Source organism: Paralichthys olivaceus, chromosome 1 (assembly GCF_024713975.1).
Source record: "Paralichthys olivaceus isolate ysfri-2021 chromosome 1, ASM2471397v2, whole genome shotgun sequence".
In the NCBI taxonomy this organism is placed as follows: domain Eukaryota; kingdom Metazoa; phylum Chordata; class Actinopteri; order Pleuronectiformes; family Paralichthyidae; genus Paralichthys; species Paralichthys olivaceus.
In genome coordinates this window covers 2,517,317-2,538,497 of record NC_091093.1, presented here as the reverse complement: position 1 = coordinate 2,538,497, position 21,181 = coordinate 2,517,317, and the positions used below count along the sequence as shown (strand labels likewise).

At 40.0% G+C, this 21,181-nt stretch overlaps 1 protein-coding gene across 4 annotated transcripts in view; it reads right to left on the bottom strand.

The window, feature by feature from the left end:
• The window catches only part of efl1 (elongation factor like GTPase 1), an 82,736-nt gene that overhangs the window by 39,870 nt on the left and 21,685 nt on the right, over nucleotides 1-21,181 (bottom strand). For all 4 annotated transcript variants that reach the window (XR_011243037.1, XR_011243088.1, XR_002202439.2 and 1 more), the window contains exons 12-14: nucleotides 18,104-18,255; nucleotides 16,798-16,961; nucleotides 14,427-14,562 (exon numbers count right to left, since the gene is read on the bottom strand). Coding sequence is in view for 1 of the 4 variants with exons in the window: in XM_020080159.2 (XP_019935718.1) it covers nucleotides 14,427-14,562; nucleotides 16,798-16,961; nucleotides 18,104-18,255 (452 nt within the window). In the remaining 3 variants the exon portion in view is untranslated. The remainder of the gene's footprint in view (nucleotides 1-14,426; nucleotides 14,563-16,797; nucleotides 16,962-18,103; nucleotides 18,256-21,181) is intronic.

Sequence of the window (21,181 nt, the reverse complement as noted above, 5' to 3'; positions counted from 1 at the left end):
CAGACATTCAAATTTGTTTTGAAACAAAGTCAATTACATCGCGTTTTGGCCTAAATGTCTGGAGGATAACAGCGGGCTTTTAGGCTAAAACCATGGTCTAAAAAGAATAGTTTTTCAACATAGTTCATCTTTCAGAACCACAATGACCCAAAGCACACAATCAAGAAAACACTGGAGTAGCTACATGACAGTCACCAAGGGGGCAAGCCAAAGCCCAGATTTAGATCCCAGAGAACATCTATGGAGAACTGAGGAGGCAGTTCACAGAGGCTTTCCAGAGCTTGCGAGGATCTGACGTAAAGCTGATAGAGACTTACTCAAGAGGCTTACTTAGAAAGCTTTTATTGCTGCCAAATGAGCTGTAATAATAACTACTGAATCTGGAAGAGATGTCAGTTTTAGTTTTTTAAGAAAACCGCTACATTTTCCAGACCATGTTTCTTCTTTGTCTTCATACATGGGTTTATTGAAAGAAAATAGCAATCTTATCAATCACAACGTGAGTCTTCAATACAACAAAGTAAGCACAAATTGAACAGGTCTGAATACTTTGTAGAGCCACTACATGTCCTTAAGATACAGCTCACTTAGGGATTTGGTTGTTATTGTGAGCACACACTATCACAGAGGGACAATTGCTGATCGTCATCTCTGTCCTGAGGAATCTGCACTGTGACTTGACATCTGCATCTGTGTTCCCTGCCCAGACATTGTTACACTGATCCAAAATACCCCTAGACACTACAAAGATATTTATTGTTACAGCTCTTAGTTATAAATCACATTAAATTCAAATATGAGCTAACATTCACCCCATTACATAAATGTGTTGTTCCAAGCCCATAAATTCATAGTCGCATGGAACATGTTACATTTCTGTAACCCCAAAGACATGACTTCAGTCTGATTTGAATGTCATCACAGAAAAGGCTTGTCCTGTTTCTTAGGGGCACTGTAATGAAATTGTAATTTCATTATCATCTCTTGTGCATAAAGAAAATTAGATCAGTGTACAAAAACACACAATCCTGTGAAGCAGCCACATTTGAGTTGTTAGAGACTTAGGCCAGATCCCATTTCACCACTTAACCCTAGTCCTTAGCCCTTCCCCTTCATTTTGTGTGTTCATGTGTAGGCGTAGGCTGTCCCAATACCTGTTGAGATGAAGGGGTAGGGCAAAGTGTTAGGGCTTTATAGCCCTCATAATGAAGATTTTCAGATCCAAACTGGAAAGCAGTGAGAGAGGCCTGCAAATGTAGCAAATTCTCCATTAATACCTATTAAAAAAAATAATATAATGATTGTAATATCTTTGTTTAATATTGTTTGAATGTATTATAGTTATTTTTTTCATAACCTTAAAAAAAAAAGAAGCTAGGATTAACAGGCTAGCGTTAGCACGATAGTGATCTTTTTTTGCATGATAATCGTGTATCTTTGAAGATACACAATACACTTGAATTAACCAGCATATAGCAGCAATGTAACTGAACTTAACTGCTCCTCTAATAACAAAGCATTTTGATTTGTATGTGAAATAATGTAGATCATCCAAGCTTTTCAATTTCAAATGTCATTTATTCACCTGCATTAGGATATATGCTATTAGGATATTATAGATTTGTCACTTTAGTAGCTGCAAACAATAGCATTGGTTTATTTAAAATCTCAACAATGTTCTTACAATGACAATCCCCAGCAAAACCTTTTCTTGCATCTATTTACACCCACGACTACTGAAGATGTGTCAAGTTCCCAGAACGACTGCTGATGACGTAACCACTTCTTGAAGGGATGCCCCAATTCATAGGGGAAGGTTTCAACCACTAGCCCTTGTGACTCCAGGGGGCAAGGGGCAAGATAACCCTTGAAAACAAGGTATAGGGGTAGGGAGAAGAGGTGAAATGAGATTGGGCCTTAAGCAGCAAGCCAGTAAATTTAGCCTATCAAAATACTTCTGATATTATAAGTGGATCCACAGGGTCCATTACAGTGGTAAGAAGCAGGAACAAGAGCAACTCATTCTTTTAATTACAAATACATTGTAAAAGTTATCTCGAAATGTCAACTTACCAGATAAGGACTATAGTTATTATACTGCTTATGTGTATAATGTGAACACTGGGAATAGTCACACTGATGTGTGAAGTCTAAATTATTTGGAAGAATAAAGTCTTAACACTAATAATGTTAATGTATTTTGCAAATTCACATTTATCACAGAATTGTGACACAGTTAAGACCAACAGTTTACACTGAGTGACTAACATGTGCCCTCTTATGAGCCACGCATCATACAACCATTGCAACCTGACTTACAGTGGACCTTGCTGTATACGGCTTTGTCCATAGCTACAATGGAACATTACGAAAGGAAGACTAAAATGAATTTATCTGACAGGAGTCATACTTAACCGGCATAAAAATGATGAAGATATTTACACTGTCAAAGCAACTGAATTGGACTGCAGTTGATTTTTCTTGATGTACTTAATTTATCAATATCAACACTGTGATACCAAACGTACCAAATTCATTTCAGTGTCCTCCACTCTGACACAGATATTTATTTTCCTGATAATCTGGTTGTTCTGTCGGCTTATTTGTAAAACCTGTCAACAGTACTATAGACATCATTTCAGGTGAGATTACATGACAAACACAGAGCTGTGTGCAAAACTTATCTTTGAAACACTGATTCTAGCTCAGTGTGACTCAATCTATGTCTGTTACAGCTTTTGTTCCTCTTGGCTCTTTGTCTTTAGAGTTTGAGGCAGTAAAAAGGAGAAAACATCCATTTTCCCTCCTCACTTATGCCACCTATTGGCTATGTGAGTGCTACCAGCATGCTGACTGTACCACATTGCTCAGACAAATGATGGCAGACAGCCAGCAGTACTCATACTGAACAATAGAGAAGAAGGAGTGAGAGGGAGCCATGGAGATGCTTATTATGGCTGATGAGGTCAGCCAGGCCCTGGATCAGTGCCTAAGACCGGGTTACTGCAGTACAGAGGTAAAACAGTAGAGGTGTGGCGGATATACTATAGGTTAGCACTTAAACACAAGAGGGTTGTGCTGCCATGCTCTACACCTGCCGAGAGTCAGCAGCCAGAGGAAGACACCCTCCACGTTTGCCCTTTTTGCTACACTCACGCATGCACACAAACTTTCTCTATGTCGGGTGTCTATGTAGGCCATCGACTTTCTAACTTTACACATTCAGAGCTGACCCACCTGCAGCCTGATTCTATGAGTTTTCCTCAACTGATAAACACATGGCTTACACAGGAGGACTTTGTCATGGACAAGACTATCACCGCTGTCAGGTATTCTGTCAGAATCAAATCATCTTTGTTGAATTGAAATGAACCTGTAATTGTTATAAAGTGATAAACTATCCTTCTGTTGGTTGGAGACATGGAAAGTCTGGAAAAGTAAAACCCAGTCTGGGTCCTTTAGGAATGATGATGGTTTTTATTTCATCCTCTTAAGTAGGCCTGTCGCAATATTTTAGTGTTCTCATTTTATAAAATTTTTGGCAAATTTCTCTCAAAATATGATTAACTACTACGGTTGTAAGGATAGACAATGGTCTCTGTGAAAGTGAGAGCCCATTCTACGATACATTCATCCTTTATAGACAGGGAGTCTTTATAACGCCTTTGTCTCCTGTCTCCTCTGCTCTGTTTGTGTCAGCAGAGTGGGGAGTGTGTGTGTCTGACATTTGGCGAGAGGCAAGGTCCACACCCTGCACAGTGTATCACAGGTCTCACATACACTACAATCTATGGTCTCCAATAAACTTAACCCCAGTCTTAATGTCTTAGGACTGTGGGAGGAAACCTGGAGGAAACATATGCAGACACAGGGCCCTCACCAAACTGGGATTCAAAACCAAGAACCTTCTTGCAGTGCCACAAAGTAAATGTTCATGTCTTAAATTATTATAATAATTCATAGTTATACCATTCAATTGATTATTTAATTCATGAGACACAAAAACATACACACACCCCACTTGCTGACACAGAAACCGAGCAGAGGGACATCTCACCGTCTGTCTGTATGATTCTCCTGTTTTTTTTTTTGTAAATATAACAATTTCAATGTAAAAAGACAATCAATGAAAGAGAGTTGAAGAGAGGTGTTTTGCACAGCACAGTGTGTGGAAATAATTAACTAACAATATTAATGTTGGAGTCTGAAGTAGATACTGCATCACAAAGGTCACAGGCACAGGAGGATTATTTTCTTGACATTATAAAATGTGTATACGTGTGTTATAATTTGTTTAACTTTTAAACATCATGACACCTTGACTCCACTTAAGTATCTGTCTACATCTGAAAATGCCATTCTAGTATTTTACGAGTATAGCAATCATGAAGTTGCTTTCATGTACATACACTGCTCAAAAAAATTAAGGGAACACATCAAACTTGATGAACAAGTTATTTAAGTCAGAAATCTTTACTGAACATTGTATAATTTGTTGAGAACAAAATGACAATGGTCATGGAAACCAAAATCATCAACCCATTGAGGGTTAGATTCAAGACCATACCGAAAAATCAAAGGAAAAAAATGGGAATCACAGGGTGATCCAACTTGCGTGAATTTCATCACGGCAACTCATAATGTGACTCAGTACTGTGTATGGCCTTCCGACAATGTCTGGGCATGCTCCTGATGAGTTGGCGGATGGTGTCCTGGGGGAACTCCTTCCAGACCTGGATCAGGGCATCAGTGAGCTCCTGTACAGTCTGTGGTGTTACTTGGCAGCATCGGATGCACCGATACATAATGTCCCATAGGTGCTCAATTGGATTTAGGTCAGGGGAACGAGAGGGCCAGTCAATGGCATCAATGCCTTTGTCATCCAGAAACTACCTACACACTGACCCACTGCCAAACCGGTCATGCTGGATGATGTTACAGCAGCATAACGATCACTACAGCTTCTCCAGACTCTTTCACGCCTGTCACATGTGCTCAGATCTCATATGTGAAGAGAACGGGGCGCCAATGGCGGAGCGGCCAATTCTGGTGTTCTCTGGCAAATGCCAGTCGAGTTGCACAGTGCTGGGCTGTGAGCACAGGTCCCACTAGAGGTCACCGGCCCCCCCCGAGCGACCCTCATGGGGTCTGTTTCTGACAGTTTGGTCAGAAACATGCACACCTGTAGCCTTCTGCAGGTTCCCTTATTTGTTTTTAATAGTTCTTTAAAAGTGTGAAACAGGGATGTCAACGTATGTTAACCAGTATAATATTATTATTAATATAAAATATTAACCAATCAAACAGTATTGACTACAACACAGCAGTATGACACATTTTAAGATCATGATCTTGTCAGACAAAATGGACCTAAAACTAAATCTGACAAGTATCATATGAGTGATTACAAAAAAACATTACATGCGACTGTGTCCCTTTCCTAATTTTACAGCTATGTGGAAATCAACTGTGATTTGGCAAGTTAATGATTTTGTTTTCCAGAAGCTCAGTTTTCCAGGTCCAGACTGATTGGACTAAATTCCACAGGCTCAGTCTCACCAGTGTAGATCAGCTTTTCCATAAAATACATGCAAACATCATAAAAATATATTTTCCCTTTACACTTGTTTCAACTCAAACACACTCAGAGGCAGAGCTTTTAATGACATACACATTAAGCCTATGGACCACATGAGAGGATCTAACCTGTTGTTACATTTATAACGAGGCCTATAGGTGAAAAATTAAACATACTAGTGTTTAGAGTTTAAATGAAGACAAATAACTCATCCATGCCTTTCCATCGCCCATCCTCGTCTTGCCAATCACATCATTTAATCATCATAAATGACCTGAGACAACATTTCAGGGGAAAACGCAAAATAAGAAAAATCTAGATCAGCAAGAGTGAGACAGACGATTGTAAGGAGACGTAGACATAGAGAGAGGGAGATAACGAAGAGAAGAGCAGTGAAGGAGAAAAAAAAAGGAGACAAGAGGAGGCGACTTGAGGGAGGATGTGGTCAATAAATTTCCGAGGGGAGAGCAGAGGACTGATGAGGTGGAGAATGCTTCATGGCTGTGGGATCCCAGCAGGGCTCGGCTGGGACTGGAAACTGTGTCAAGGACGACTGAGAAAGAGACCGATGAGTCAGGAGCATCAAAAAACTCTTAGTTCTGCACGCGCACACACACTTTTGTAATTCTATCTAATGCTGCTTTCAGACATGCACGGTTTCTCCTCCGAAGGTGCATGTGTGAACGCAAATATTCCAGTGAGACGATCTGCAATTTCTACAGACTTTATCTGCCTGGATTCCTTGTATAAACTCCATAGAAATCCAGGAGATGTCAATGTGTGAACACAGCAGGGATCCCATGCTGGATCCTTGCAAGCGAGTGGGGGGGGGGGGGGGGGTTGTTGACGCTTTTAACACGTGACATGCGCAGAAATGAAAAAAAACTAAAAGAGAACAAACATCTCCCGGTGAAAAAGCAGGGACACAGACATGGAAGTAACAGACGAAAATGTCAAGAGAGTTTGTGGTGATAAGAGCTGACGGGGTGCTCTCTGTACAAAATCACGTGAACTCTATACAGCAGAGTTAATACGTCTCTTCCTGCTTCTTACTGCTGCACCCAGCTGCTCCACCTCTCGCCTGAATAACACAGAGGATTTTGTTGCCGTCTGTGCAAAGAATCTCTTGCTGTGATGTGCATGTGGGAAAGACAGACATTGGGTAAACTCCGTAGCCAATGGCGGTGGCACTGTGCATGCAACATGACAATAAAACTAATCTTAATCTTAATTCTCTGGATTTTACATGAAGGTCTTGTCTGAAAACAGCTTTAGTGAGTACAGTCATTGACATAATGGATTCCCTAGCCCATTAACCATCCAAACTAAATGACTAACGCTTACCCGAAAACCAAGCCTAACCCTCAAACAGCCCATTGAAAAAGTAGGGTCTATGCTTAAAATGGTCCTCACAAAGATATAAGTACAGGAACACACAGTTGGTTTAATTGCGTAAGGACACATTTTTAAAAAATGAATTCCTGAATACCTTCCTTTAAAGGCCAACCCTGATTCTAAGGTATAATTTATCAATATTGTGTCATGAGCTTATATGTTTAAGGGAGCCCTCAACTCACATTGTCTCTTGATGAAACCATTTGAAAAGTGGTCCTTCAATCGAGAGTTGTTTCCGATGTAAAAAATGAACTGTGAAGCTCTAAGTTAGTCTTATTTTGTATTTAAACAGGTATAAGATAAAACATCAATAATATCATTTGTTGGTATTTGAACGTATTTTCATTTTAGATGGAGGAGAATGTTCCCCTTCTATCAGTCTCTATATACGTTAAGCAAACACATGTTGGTTCTACAGTATCTTTGCTTAACAACAGATACTTATCTTGTCAACAAACTATAGTCTCTGGTGAACAGCACTATGATGCATCATTTGAGCATAAGTGGTACAGCAAAACAAAGTTTAATAATATTTCAAGTAAAGGACTAAAAATAAACAAATGTAATCTTGAAATGCAGAAGAGCAAAGCTCCTCTTTGCATTGATGGAGTACAGAGCACTGTAAAATAGGTTTACAGAGACGATTAAGTGACTGAAGTGGAACACTACAAGAGACAGTGTCATTATTCATGATCTGATCTGCTGTGCACTGAGATGAACCCAGCTAGCCTTTGCCGTCACCCTGGTGTGGTTGACATCATTGAAATTATTCAGTTGGTGTATTCTTTTAAGGATCTGGGTCGCTAGTCACCACTGGCATGCCGGGAGAAGCCTAATGCAGAACAAATGTTTTCATAGAGTCGTCCAGTGTTGACTCAGCATCATTCATCTCGCTCAGACTTTTTTCAGTCCTTTTCCTTTTTCTTTCACCCTGAGGACTGACTTGGATGACTCTGGTTGAGGCTGTGTCTCTTCAGACAGCTGCTTTGCATTAGATACTGATGAAGAGAGTTTGATCCTGCCCACATCTTTAACCCCTGTGACAAACAATTGGCCCTACTAAGCTCATCATCAAACACCACTGAGTTGCCTGTGTATTTTCCCTCTGCAGCAATCACAGATAAATCCCCCAGCTGGGGGTATGATACTAATTGAAAACACTGAACAGACCTAACCAAAGGACTTTTGTTAAGGCACTCAGAGAGTTTCCATGGTTCTTTACTTGTTCGTCCAAATACAAGCCAGTCTGTCTCTTATTGGGCAATTTTAGATCAGCTGTTAAAAGATCTGCTGATCTACCAAGTTTTTATTAATATCAGCAAAGAGACAGTTTTGAATTTAAGAGGGAAAAAAATCACTAATAGCCACATCAAATCTAGTCTACAAGCTCTTCAACTTTAGAAATTGTTCTTATTGTCCCAATGCCCTCTGTAGAGCAACCATAGCCCACATGTATTATACAATATATGCACATCAGTATGCAGTAGTATACCTGAACGTTACCTCTAAACTGTGGTTGCTGTTATGAGAGCCTTCATTCTTCTGATTTCTGTATGTCCAGGGTGTACGGACATGAAATTCGCTCTTCTGTCCATTTGTCAAAATGGAGATGCAGTAATTATACCAACAGTCCTGCTGCAGACCTGCAGCCGACCCGCTGCCAGTGTGAACAGCCAGCCATGACACGCAGCAGAACCGTGGTGCAGCCGTTCTGTACCGCATCCTCAGCCAGTGTGGCCCTGGCTTCATGGTAGCCTCTCTGGCATTACATCCGTATTGAGTCAAATAAGCCAATTGAAATTATCATATCATGCTACCGTAAGAGATCCTTAACTTAAATCCACACAATGGAAGAAGTGCCTTCGGCTACACTCAGGCTCTCCCGACAAGTGGGAAGGATAATTTTAGAGAAAGTAAGGTAAAGTAGATGGAAAAACAACCACAGAAGCCGAAGAACCATATAATCTAACAAAGTACAGTTAAAGGAGTTTATGATGCATGTTTTATTTGTTGTGACAAAGATGAAACCTAACATAATACAAAGACTGAAAAGCATTAGAGGAAAAAATGCATACCCTGCATGCACACTGCATATGGGCTATATACACTACTATATCTGGCCAGAGTTTCATAGAAATTTTCACACAACAAAAAGATCGATAACTTTGTGTTTTGTTCAGTTGCTTTTGGGAACATTCTGCTGTCTGTATCACTCGCTTTTTCTCTGACACACAAACACACCGATCATCCACAGCACCAGGGCATATAACACCAGTTCATCAAAACATCTATAAAGTTTCCAATTGTCCTGTGCAGGCAGGATTCTTGAGATACCCCTCTTTGGTTTCTTCGCTGGCTCTGCCATGATGAACATACTGAAAATAATGATCTGTTCCTGAATGGTTAACCAGTGTTGCAGAAGGCAATCCTAGGCATTCTGGGAGAGCTGTGACAATGACAGAGATGGCGTTATCACTATTTTAAGTGTGTGTAGAACAAAAAATCCTTTATTTTAAGGTACATTAAACTACACTGTGCTGCTTTAAGGTAATGAGACTAGAGGCAATGTTCTGTAACCTATTTTAGATTAAACAGTTATTCCCCAAAAGTTTGCATTTCTGATTGCAAAAAAAGGGTGACATTGAAAATAAAATCAGATTATTTTACAACATCATGTCTCTTGACACTTAAAAGTACTCTTTTTTTATGCAGAGTATAATATATGTAGCGGAAAGCAAAGTATTTGCTTTGTCACCTGATTACACTCAAATTGATGCAACTATATTCAAACTATTGATTACATTTTGACTATGAATCCAGTGTGTTGTGGTAGTATATGTTGTTTTGTATAGTTTCCACCACTTCCTGCTAAATGCTCCACCGTATTCACCAATATCTTCTTAAGATTCAAAAAGAATTTCTAAGAAAAGTCATCAGAAAACTGTCAAAGGCATATGCCAGTTAATCCCAATTAGCATAGGTGAGAAAGCAGGGCCATGTGGACTCAGAGAAATCATAAACTGAAATAAAAATGTAAGAACTTCAAAAAGTCGGTGGCACACCTGACTCAGAGTCCGAAGTAAATGAGTCAATACATGGGGTGCAGTCACACATTCAGTGAAAGCTTCTTTCGGCTGGAAGTTGCACAGTTGAAATAAAAAAATAGTTTGTTCTCAAATCTGAAGTAAGAAAAAAATATTGTCAAACATAGAGGTGAAAAGGGAAGGGGAAAGGTTTGACAGAGTTATATGATCTGGACCAGTGAATCATCAGAAACACAGCACTGCAGGTGAACCCTCAGCTGTGGAAACCTGTCTCAAATCTGAAGTCTGTCTATTTTAAGATAAAAATGATAAAATATTATGGCAATTTCAATTATACAACTGCAGAATAAAAGAACATAGTAACTGAGATTTTACACAAATAAGTCAGTAGTCAAGTGTGCGTAAGAGTGCTCTTGAATGTGCGTAGCTTCTGTCTCAAATTCCAGTAAAGAAAACATTGATGAATGTCAGAATCTTCTTAAAATCTGTATAAGCAGGTTTTAAGAAGACATTTCTTCTTAATAGGGATTGGGTCCTGAGTCCCATCATGTGTAGTAGTTTAGTGTCATCTGGTGGTAGTATCAAAAAAGACACCAGCGTAGACAAGACCGCATGACAGTATCCCAAAGATCCAATGAAATGATGTTCAACAAAACACTAAGCTACAGACAAAAGCTTGTTATCTAAAATGCAAGGACCAAAGCAAATTCTAAGCATCAAACCCTACCTGCAGCTGCCACAGTGGATGATTGAGGCTGCATGTTGGATTCAAAGCTGAATTGTCATACAGCCAAAGCATGGTGTGAGGCCTTGTTTCCCTGAGGTGCTGTTTCTAATAGCTGGCAGGAAACAGAGGAGGGAGGGCAGCTCTACGCAGAGCATACAGCCTACAGCAGCTGCCTTTCCTTTGTCCTTCTGCCTCTGTGAATGTGTGTGTGCATGTTATCTGTTATTCATTTAAAATGGCCATGGTGGACCATAAGCACTCTCATGACACACTGACACACAAAGATAGTGCTTTGTCATGAAGTCTGCGCAATGTACTGTGGTTAAGTAGAAAATGATGTTTCCCACATCAAATGGTGCCTTGTGAGCACATTGTGAGAATGGTGTTCTCTCCCCTCAATTACTTACTCCAACCCTCAGATAATAATCAGGGTCTAATCAAGGCCAATCCTGGTGGGGTTTACACACTGGAGCTCTGCTGGCAACTTCCCCACTGCCCGCAGTCCACTACCAGAGCAGGAATGATGGCTCCCATATGGCTCAGGCACACAGAGAAAGGCAGAGTGTGATTTTGTGGGTCTGCACAGGATAGAATTGTTTCCACACTGCCTGCCACGAGTTGAACTTTCTGCTTTGTCATCAAGCTTCTCAGTGGAATGCAGTCCAGTGGAAACTATATGACTATGTCATATTTATTCCAGGGGCATATTATAATCTATCATTTGATTTTCATTTTCAACTTGAAGATGCCTAGCATATAATAGCATTTAATTAACAGAACAAACTAGAAGGTTGCTTGGAGAGCGTGTACCTAGTGCCCTATGTCGAAATGTCCCATTTTACCCAATCAGCTGAAAAGTGTATGGTTTTTTCCTTGGGTCATGTCCTACCACTCCAATAAATTTGTGCAATCATGCTGACAGACAAACAGACAAACGCAGATGGAAACAAAACCTCCTTTGTGGCAGTGCATCACATACATAAGGCGACTGTCCCATCAACTTGTGGAAAGAGGCTTTCCATATTGTTTCTTCTTAGCATACCTCTGATATCCCTCTTTTAGCATTAGCATCACAAGAGGTATCCTATATGCTTACACCTGCATCTACCTCTGCATTCAAAATGAAACTGTATTTAACATTAGCAACACATTATTAGCTGTCCGATAATGTAGTTAAGACGAAGGCCCTTAATATCGATTGCCGTTAACGTTGAAGGGATCTACACATACATGTAGATCCCTTCGAGTTTCAAGTTCTTTTTGTACATGTCTGTAATGAGGGAAATCAAGCAATAGCCATGCCACACAGACTCAGAGCAGCTTACATTAACTGCATCGGGCTTGAGTCAGGTTCCGACACAATAAAGTTATTTTCTGGTTTAACAAGTCTGAAACAACGTCTCTGAAAGTTCCATGTTATTCCACCTTGTAGTTCATCATTGTAGTATCATAACACATAGTATAACATTACATTGTGAATTTATAAGAGTCAAACAAATGTTTGGTCTAAGCCACAGATTAAATCCAACACTGTAGAACCATTGACAGATGTTTAAACTGTCCTGTGAAGGCCACTCAAAGATCAGCTCATCTGTAAGTCGAAAGTCCAAACTAAATAAGGAGCAGGGGATCTGTGATACTCAGTCGAGGGCTAATTGTCCTATAGTGCATTCTGCCCCACACCCTACTTACTGACAGATGACTGAATGTCTATATCATAATGCACACCTCTTAAATAATTCATGACAGTCTCACAGGAGCATCTTACAGCGATCAGACGTCAGTTCAACATTTCCAGCTCTCTGGATAAAGTGGCCAGGAACATTAATGTGAGCTCACATCCATACTGCACAATCAGAAACAATCAGGACATGCCACATTGTGTACATGCACACAAATACACACACTTTAGTTGATTTTAAAGGTTCAGTGTGTAAGTTTTAGGTGACAGTAATAAAAGGTAGAGAATGAGAGACACAGAACTATACAACTTCTTCAAATAATCATGTGCAATATCCGTTTATCAAACAATGATTTGCTTAATCATTCTGTCTCTTAAGTATCAAAAAGGCAAATATAGCCATATACTTTTTCCCCAGATGATAGTCTACAATTTAAATATGTTCATTCTACCTCTTTGTAAGACAAAGAAATGCAGAATATACTTATACTCATCAAGGTGGAACCAGACAATGTATGGCATTTTAGCTTAAGATGTTAATTACAACAACACATTTATTATTGAAAAAACAATTTCTTTGTTGATGTTTCAACTCTAACATGATCACTGTAATATTTGCACTACCACAAATCAGTACTACTTACATTCTAATTCTTTTATTTTACTCAGTAATATATATTTTAGTTGTGTATTTTAATATATTTTAGTTTTTATGTTGTATTTTTTTTTTTTTTTTTGCTTTTGTGGTTTTCTATCTTAACACGGACTGCACAAACACATAAGCACTTGAATTACCAAAATGCTTCTGGTTCAATCTTGTGTTTTTTCGTGCTTGGTGGTGGATCGTGATAGTGGATCATGGTGGCAGCTGAGTGTGGATTATGATTACAACTATATTGCTTTGATATGTAACATGCCTGCCCACATAAATTACCATCATTGACAGTGATTGCTGCTTCCTCCATCTGTCACACATTTTTCTTTTGTATAAATACAGTTATACATTTATAAAAGTATCATTTATGTTAGACAGTCTTTTCTCAATATGTTGTAAATATTGTTATTTTGTGGAGGCACTCTGCTACATGCAACATCTATTGCACTTCTGTCTGTCCTGGGAGAGGGATCCCTCGCATGTGGCTCTCTCTGAAGTATTTTTTTCTTCACTCATAATGAGAGCTAAGGGCAAAGGATGTCTTGTTAAGACCAATGAGAAAGCCCTGTTAGGCAAATTGTGATTTGTGAATATGGGCTATAAAAATATAATCGGATTGATTGAATGATGTGTTTTTGGCTGTGTTTTGTTTTTGGCTGGACCACAACAGCAGGACCTGTCCTATTAGGATGCTGGTCTGTGAATTAATGATAGCATTGGCTGGGTGTTGTGCTTCTCCTTTGGCGGTCGCTCTATCAAGAGGATTTGGCACCAACAGTTAATTACATCATTACATTATCAGAAAGTGAAACTTGTTTCTGTTAGCCCACACTGACACTCTCAGCTCCGGTGTCAGGTATTTGCAAGCTCGGCCTACCTGCCGACAACTAGGAATGTACAGAGCTAAAAGGGGCCAGGCAACCACTGATGTGTCTCAGTTTGTAATGAAAAATTCATGAATAGATCTTAGAAAAACAATATCATGATGTAATATGAAGACAGCTGACAGAGCAATCAACAGCAACCACAACAATGCACCATGAACTGAGGTGTGTGATTTTCAAATAAAAACTGCAAACTTATGTACAATCGTTTAGAAAAAAGCACTTCTCAGAGAAACGTGAAGGAATCTAGGGGGGTTCTGGGTTTGAGTCAAAATGTGGATCAAGATTTGAGAGGGTGTTATGCAGAAAAAAAACATGATGTGCAGGGTCCAAACACTGTTTCCAACCTCAGCCTCCGTGATCACACTGAAATCAGATCTGTCAAACTGTGATCCAAATTCTGTCCACCGAGGCAGTGAATAAGAGCCGCAGCAACCAAAGAGGGGGACCAGGGACACTTACCTAGGATGTTTCCTGCAGGCACCTCCTCCAGCTCTTCTAGCTCTCGGCCCATCAGCAGATATATGCTTTCCATAGAACAACAGGACAAATGAGGCACCTCGCACACACTGTCTGAAGCACTGCAACTCTCCGGAAGCTGGCAGAAATGACACAGAACATCATGTCAGGCGTGAACCGATGTGTGTTCACTTTTGCTGGGATTGCTAAAGATGGATATAAATACCAGGTCTAGACAGAGACCTTTTCCGAAGTCACGCTAGCATTTTCTATGCTTTGGGTCATTGGCGTGCTGAAAGGTGTAATGTCGCGAGATGGATGTTAATACTAGGTTTGACCTGCCTGACTGTCACTGAGGGGCCAAGCCAGTGCCCAGAATTAAACCAATAGAAAATCCGTGGAGAGACCTGAAGTTGATACACACACACCCTATCTGACGACATGGAGCATATCTGACAGTAAGGTCTCTAATAGGTACTGAATTAAGGATACAAATACATTTGTAAATGAGCAATTTCAATTGTTTATGTAAATGCCCTGTCCCAATTCACCCCTTAGTCCTAACAATTGGCCCAGCCCCTTTATTTTGTGTGTGGCTGTGAAGGGGTCGAGTTATCCCATTCCTCTATATGATGTATAGAGGTAGTGGCCATCTATCCCCTCTAACACCCCTTCAACCATAGGGTATTCAGTACCCCCCTAAAAACAAAGGGATAGACAGAAGACAGAAATGTTTAAACCCAGAAGAATATCTTATTTTTTAATCCAGTACAAATTAAAACCTAATTGAATCGCTGTGACCAGCGTTTCTGGAAAATTGAAAACAATCTGAGTGAGAGTAACGAGTAACATTCGTTACTCTTGTGTCTTCCCCACACATGCTCACGTTTTTAGTGCAGGGTAGAAGTTTCTATGGACGTTACATTGAAACAACCAATGTAAACATGCTGACTGACGATGTATTCATCAACAGATCAATCTGTCCCATCTGTCCAGCAGTTGTCAGATGTGTCACTGTTATAATGTTGGTTGAAAATTGTTGTTAGTCGATATTGTTTGTCACCGAGATAATGTTGGTTGGCTACTGATGACCGAGTGATGTCCCAATTCCTAGGAGAACATTTTTTAGTCCTCTCCGTTGTGTTTGAATGGGGACACACCCAGCAAAGAGCACTTCATGAAGGGTAGGGCCCAGTGAGAGGAATTGGGACAGGGAGTTAATATATCTGCAAAAATATATCAAAAAGTGTTCTCACTTTGCTATTTTGGTTTTTTGGGTGTAGATTGATGGAGAAAATGTAATTTTTACAAGTTGTCTATAATACAGAGCGTGAGAAAAGTAAGGGTCTGAATGAGTCCTGTGGTCACTGTTCAGTAAATTGTTTGTCAAATCCCTTGAGCAGTTTGTAAGGATTAAACTTGATTTGACATTATAACTGCACAAAACATGATTTGAAGGTCTTAAAATTCAAAAAGTAAGAGCCTTGTAAAGAAATGGGTGTGATGACTTTCTCTTCTATTAGCTCACCACTGTAAAAGTGAAAACACTAAGAACACATTAACAGCCCTGGAACAGCTGTAACATAAAGCAGGCCAACAGCCAATCAAATAGCTGTTTGGGACAGACAGAGTGTGATGCACAGTATTTCCTCTTAGAAAAGGTTGTTGGGAGAACAAAAGAGGAACTGCATTTTAAACATGAAGCAATAGATTATATAAAGACTGGGAGCACTGGGGTTGCGGGCTGGTTTTATTGGTTGGAACTTATTTTTATTTATTTTATTTTATTTTTTGCTGTTGCTACACAACAGGTGTTGATTTGAAAACCATAACGATAGTGGGAGGATATGCGGTGCACTGCCTGAGGAAATATTTCAATACAAGAGGCCTTTAATTAAAGTCAGATCATTTCATCAATCAAATACAATTTAAGTATTTGAAATGTTAAAAGGTACCAGAAAGCTTCCAAAGTGAATAGGTTATATAAAGGGAACCTAATATACCTTTATAAAAATAAATATATGCTTCTTTGTGAGTTCTTGTGACGCCGGAGAATAAATTAAACACACATGGTCCAGTTGCCAGAATTATATTTCCCTTGTGTTTCCCTGTAGCTCTGTTCGTTACTATGTGACATCACATTCACAGCTCTAGGTTTGCTTGTAACTGCGAACACAAAACAGATAAAACCTAAAGCACAGCATTCTCTTCCTCCCAACCAACTGCACAACCACTATCAAAAATCTATTCACTTTAAACACTGGCATATCCAACCAAATATTTCAATGGCAAAAAGTTGCAACTTTATACCAGATCTGTGCATTAAACAAGCACAGAGAAGTGGAGAGCAGGCGTTGTGTAGGTGTGGGTTTACCATTCTCAGGCCGTGGGTGGGGTCATACTTTGGTCCGAGCACAAACACTCTCTGTCCTTTCTTGACCACCCCGCTGTAGACCCTGGCAAACGCGACAAAGTTCTCCTTCTGCTCCTCTTCCTCCTCTGACTTTGAGTCTTTCAATGTCAGACTCTCCATTTTAGCTGACAGATAAACAGCACAGACACAGACAGTTAGGATTGGGCGATAAAACCATATTGATAATAATCACGGCGCTGATTAAAGATAAGATAAGATCAAACTTAATTGACCCACACACCAGGACACATTTGGTGTCACAGCAGCAGACATGTCAGAATGAGGTAGACAGGAGAATAAAGAAATATAAAAAGGCAATAGAATAAAAAATGTAATAAAATTAAATGAAAAAAATTTACATTATATACATCTCTTCACTGTAGTGGTTTGTATGAAATGTTATAAGTACATTTATAAGTACGTTATAAGTAAGTGCATTGGCACAGGATGATTGTACGAGCAAGTAAAATCTGTTATGTGCATAAGAACAAATATCTTAGAACAATGTTCTACATAGGAGGTTTTTTAGAAGAACACTGTACCTAAAGACAAATTTGCTAAATATTTCTTTTCTGGTTATCTGATTTATATCGCGATATATATCGATATCGACTGATATGAAAACAAATATTGTGATAAGATCTTTTTCCATATCGCCCAGCTCTACAGACAGTGGTCCAATGAGAGTCTATAACAAGAAGCCATCTAACGGTTTTGTTTATTTGGATGAGCGTGAATCTTGAAACTATTTCCGCTGTATTCGACATGTAGCTGGTCTGGCTGAAACCTTTAGGAGACACAAGCACTGTAAACATTCTCTCACCTGTCCACCACCACACTGTTGAATCAGAAACACTACAACTATTCTTTATTTTTAAACAGTCTATGGCACAGGTAAACTAATGAAGCTAACCCTGCTAATTGGGTGCAAGCCAGTTGCACGATAGCAACTCTATTATTATCTATCGATATTGTTATGATATGAGACATCTTAGACATTTGTTCAAGCCTGGAGGTAAATATGTAAGTGAATATTGTATAAATAAACTTTACATGGTGTTCCTCTGAGTATTTAACACTTAGACCTCAACCTGTAGCCACAACTAACTTTCAGTTAATTAATTTTTACCACAACCTGTCACTCATTGGCAATATCAATCCAAAATATTAGTTCTGGTCTTTTGTCAAGCTGTAATGAGTTTGAACAGTAGAGATGAAAAGATGTGACAATGGGAGACAGAAACAGTGAATGCAGAGAAAAGCTCACCTGTGCTGAGGCCTGCAGGTTGGCCTTCCTGTGGCACGGTCCCTGTGTGGGTGAGGTCTTTGTGGCTCTCTGTCTGATCAGCTGCCATCCTGTCAGCATGTCTCTGTCTAGCAAGCTCTCTGCGCTGGGCAAGCTCCTCCTGGGTTAACGGCCTATGCACGCACAACCACACAAGCACACACACAGAATTATATGAATTTAAAACAAACACATCTTTACACTCGGACTGGGTAAAAACAACTAAGTTAGGGGCGGCGTACAGCTCACGTGCTCAGCTGCCGCCCCAACGACTCAATGCCTCAACCTACAGTGGTCCTTGGTTCGGTTCTGACCCGTGGCTATTTCTGCGATGTCCTCCCCCAATCTCTTTATGTCCCCCTTTCACAGCATGCGCTCCTTCCTATCCATTTAAGCCAATAAAAGCCCCAAAAATATACTGAAAAAAGGTCATTCTGCCTTCATTAGCAAAAGTGATGTATGTGATCATCCAAGTAGTCTGTGGTTGTGATGTTTATTGTTTCCGTGTTGTTTCAGGTAGCGTTGAGCAGAGGTGTGGACTCTAGTCAGACTCAACTCACAATTTTGATAACTTCAGACTTGATAAAATCAAGGACTTGGACTTTAACACCAATGACCTGAAAGTTCACTTGGACTAGACCTCATTTACTTGTCATGACTTGACATATTCCATGGGTAAAAATCATTTATCTCAGGGTGTATGAGACAAAGTAATGTATCAGTCTAACTGTTAATTGGATTTGAGGGTGAATGGTTAATTTTCCTATTTTTGGGCCATGATTATTTTGCATTGAAGGGGCCCTGCTGTATTACCCTGCCGCATGTTGTCCCTCCTCACTCCTCCGCTCACTTCACACGTTAAGTATAAACACCAACGCTAATCAGAAGTTATTAGGATCCAAACAGTACTGAAGTTTACTTTGTGTTAGGAGTGGGCAATATATTGAATATAATCAATGTAGCGCCGCTTGCTCCACGTGCGATGTATAAAATGACTGTATCGCGAGCATCGAGCATAAATTGTCACGTGATTGTTTCAAGCCGTCAGCATGAAATTCTCTCTGAGTTTCCCTTCTCTGGCTCTCTCTCTTCTCCCCCCTCACAGCAGACTGCTCACTCCCCCGCCCATCCAGAAAAGTCTCCTGCCTGCATGCAGATTTTAGTATCAGGAGTAGGGAGAGACTCAGAGAGCATTGAGAGAGAGAAAGAAAGAGACGAGCACCAGCGAGTAGACGAGTGTTCAGAGACGGTAATTGACAGTTTGTTCATATTCTTTTTGAACCCTGGACCGAACAAATCAGTTTACAAATGATAAATGTGAACATGAGCGGCGCTCACTCCAGCGAGAGTGAACGCTTGTGTGTATGTGTGTGTTCAGAAAAAGTTGAAGTTTACACACACAGACCCCAGGGCCCCGCCACCACTCACTCCGCTACACAGTGAGATGGGAGGCGTGTTCACGTAAGGCAGCCGGTCAGAAGCAGAAGAACACTGGAAATATATTTGACTCGAAACAAAGTCATTTACACCGTGTTTTAAGCCTAAATGTCCACTGATAGCTTCCGACGCGGTGCATTCAGCGACAGTCGGAAATGCTAATGTCCGCTAGCTTAACCACTTCCTGTGGACTTTTATGAATTGAGCAATTGAACACAGTAATAAAGAGGATATTTCAAAATATCGAGCTGTATATATATACATATATACACTGTGTATTGCCTAAAAATGTAGTCATATTTGTTTTAGCCCATATCGCCCCAGCCGTACGTTGTGTAACTTGTAACGTGTGTAACTGTGTTTGATTCGCTCTAAAGTTTATGGGGCACTTACTTAAAAATTAAGCATCGATTAATAACTAAATCAATTTCTGTTTGTGTGAAGACTGACTTAGATGGGCAGACACGCATGCACGCACTCACGCACGCACTCCTGCAGACAGGAGAGTTCCTCCCACAGATTATGAAGCAAGGCAGTGTTTTAACTTCGTAGTTGCAGAAGAAGTGACACCCTGTTTATCCATGAATGAATTCAGCAGATTATTATAAAGTTCTACATGTCAGTGATTAGAAAAGACCAGAGGAGCCAAGTTTCTTGTTTACCGGCGCTGAGTAATGCGCTTTGACTCAGTGGTGCAGCCAAGAGGGGTTAGGACCACCCAGGTTATGTAAGGGCTATAGTTTTCGACCACACTAGCCTTAGTGCATTGATGTGGAAAATCTAAAATTATCAAAATAATAGCATTGCTATTAACTTGCTAATTCATCTATTATTATTAGTTGTATTTTATTTAGAACACACAATGTCGTGTGCAAGTATTTTCTGCTGGTATTCTCGAGCCGCTCCTCAAGAGAGTGGTGGCTGTGAACTCGAGACTGAGAGAGGTCCAAATCCATAAATGAATGTATCGGTCTAACTGTTAACTCGATTTGAGGGTGATTGGTTATTTTTCCGATTTTTGGGCCATGTTTTGTGCTGAAGTTAAGACAAGAAAAATATCCATCCACCTTTTTCTCCATGGTGGGCAGTTTAAAAGACAGCTCTCCTGTTTTTTATATATACTGTATATATACACACACCGAGTCTTCTCCCTTGCTATGCATTTCCATCCCTTACCAGCCTCCCCCCTGTAAAACAGTGCTTTCCAATGAACGGGACTTTTTGTAAAAAACTCTCACTCTGATGAATGAGAACATAATCAAATACTATAAAAGCAACTGACTCACTCCAACACAATCCTCACTCATTCATTCAGTCACCCACACCTCACTCACCCAACAACTTATGTCAACTTGCTATATTAGCATGACTGTTAGGATACAGTAAAGTAAGTATTTACTCGTGTTCAGAAGTAGTATTCAGTATTCACTCTCATTCGTCTTGTCTGTGGGGAATGTATGTGTAATTTGAAAATATGATGTTTTATCAGTGTCTCAAAACAGAGTGATGCAATTATAGGAGAATCTCACTTCTGTGCACAACTGGGAGGATTCTACTGCATTCTCTTCAAGAGACTCCTCCCTCTATCCAAAGAGATCCTCCCTGAATCCCGGTGAGTTTTCC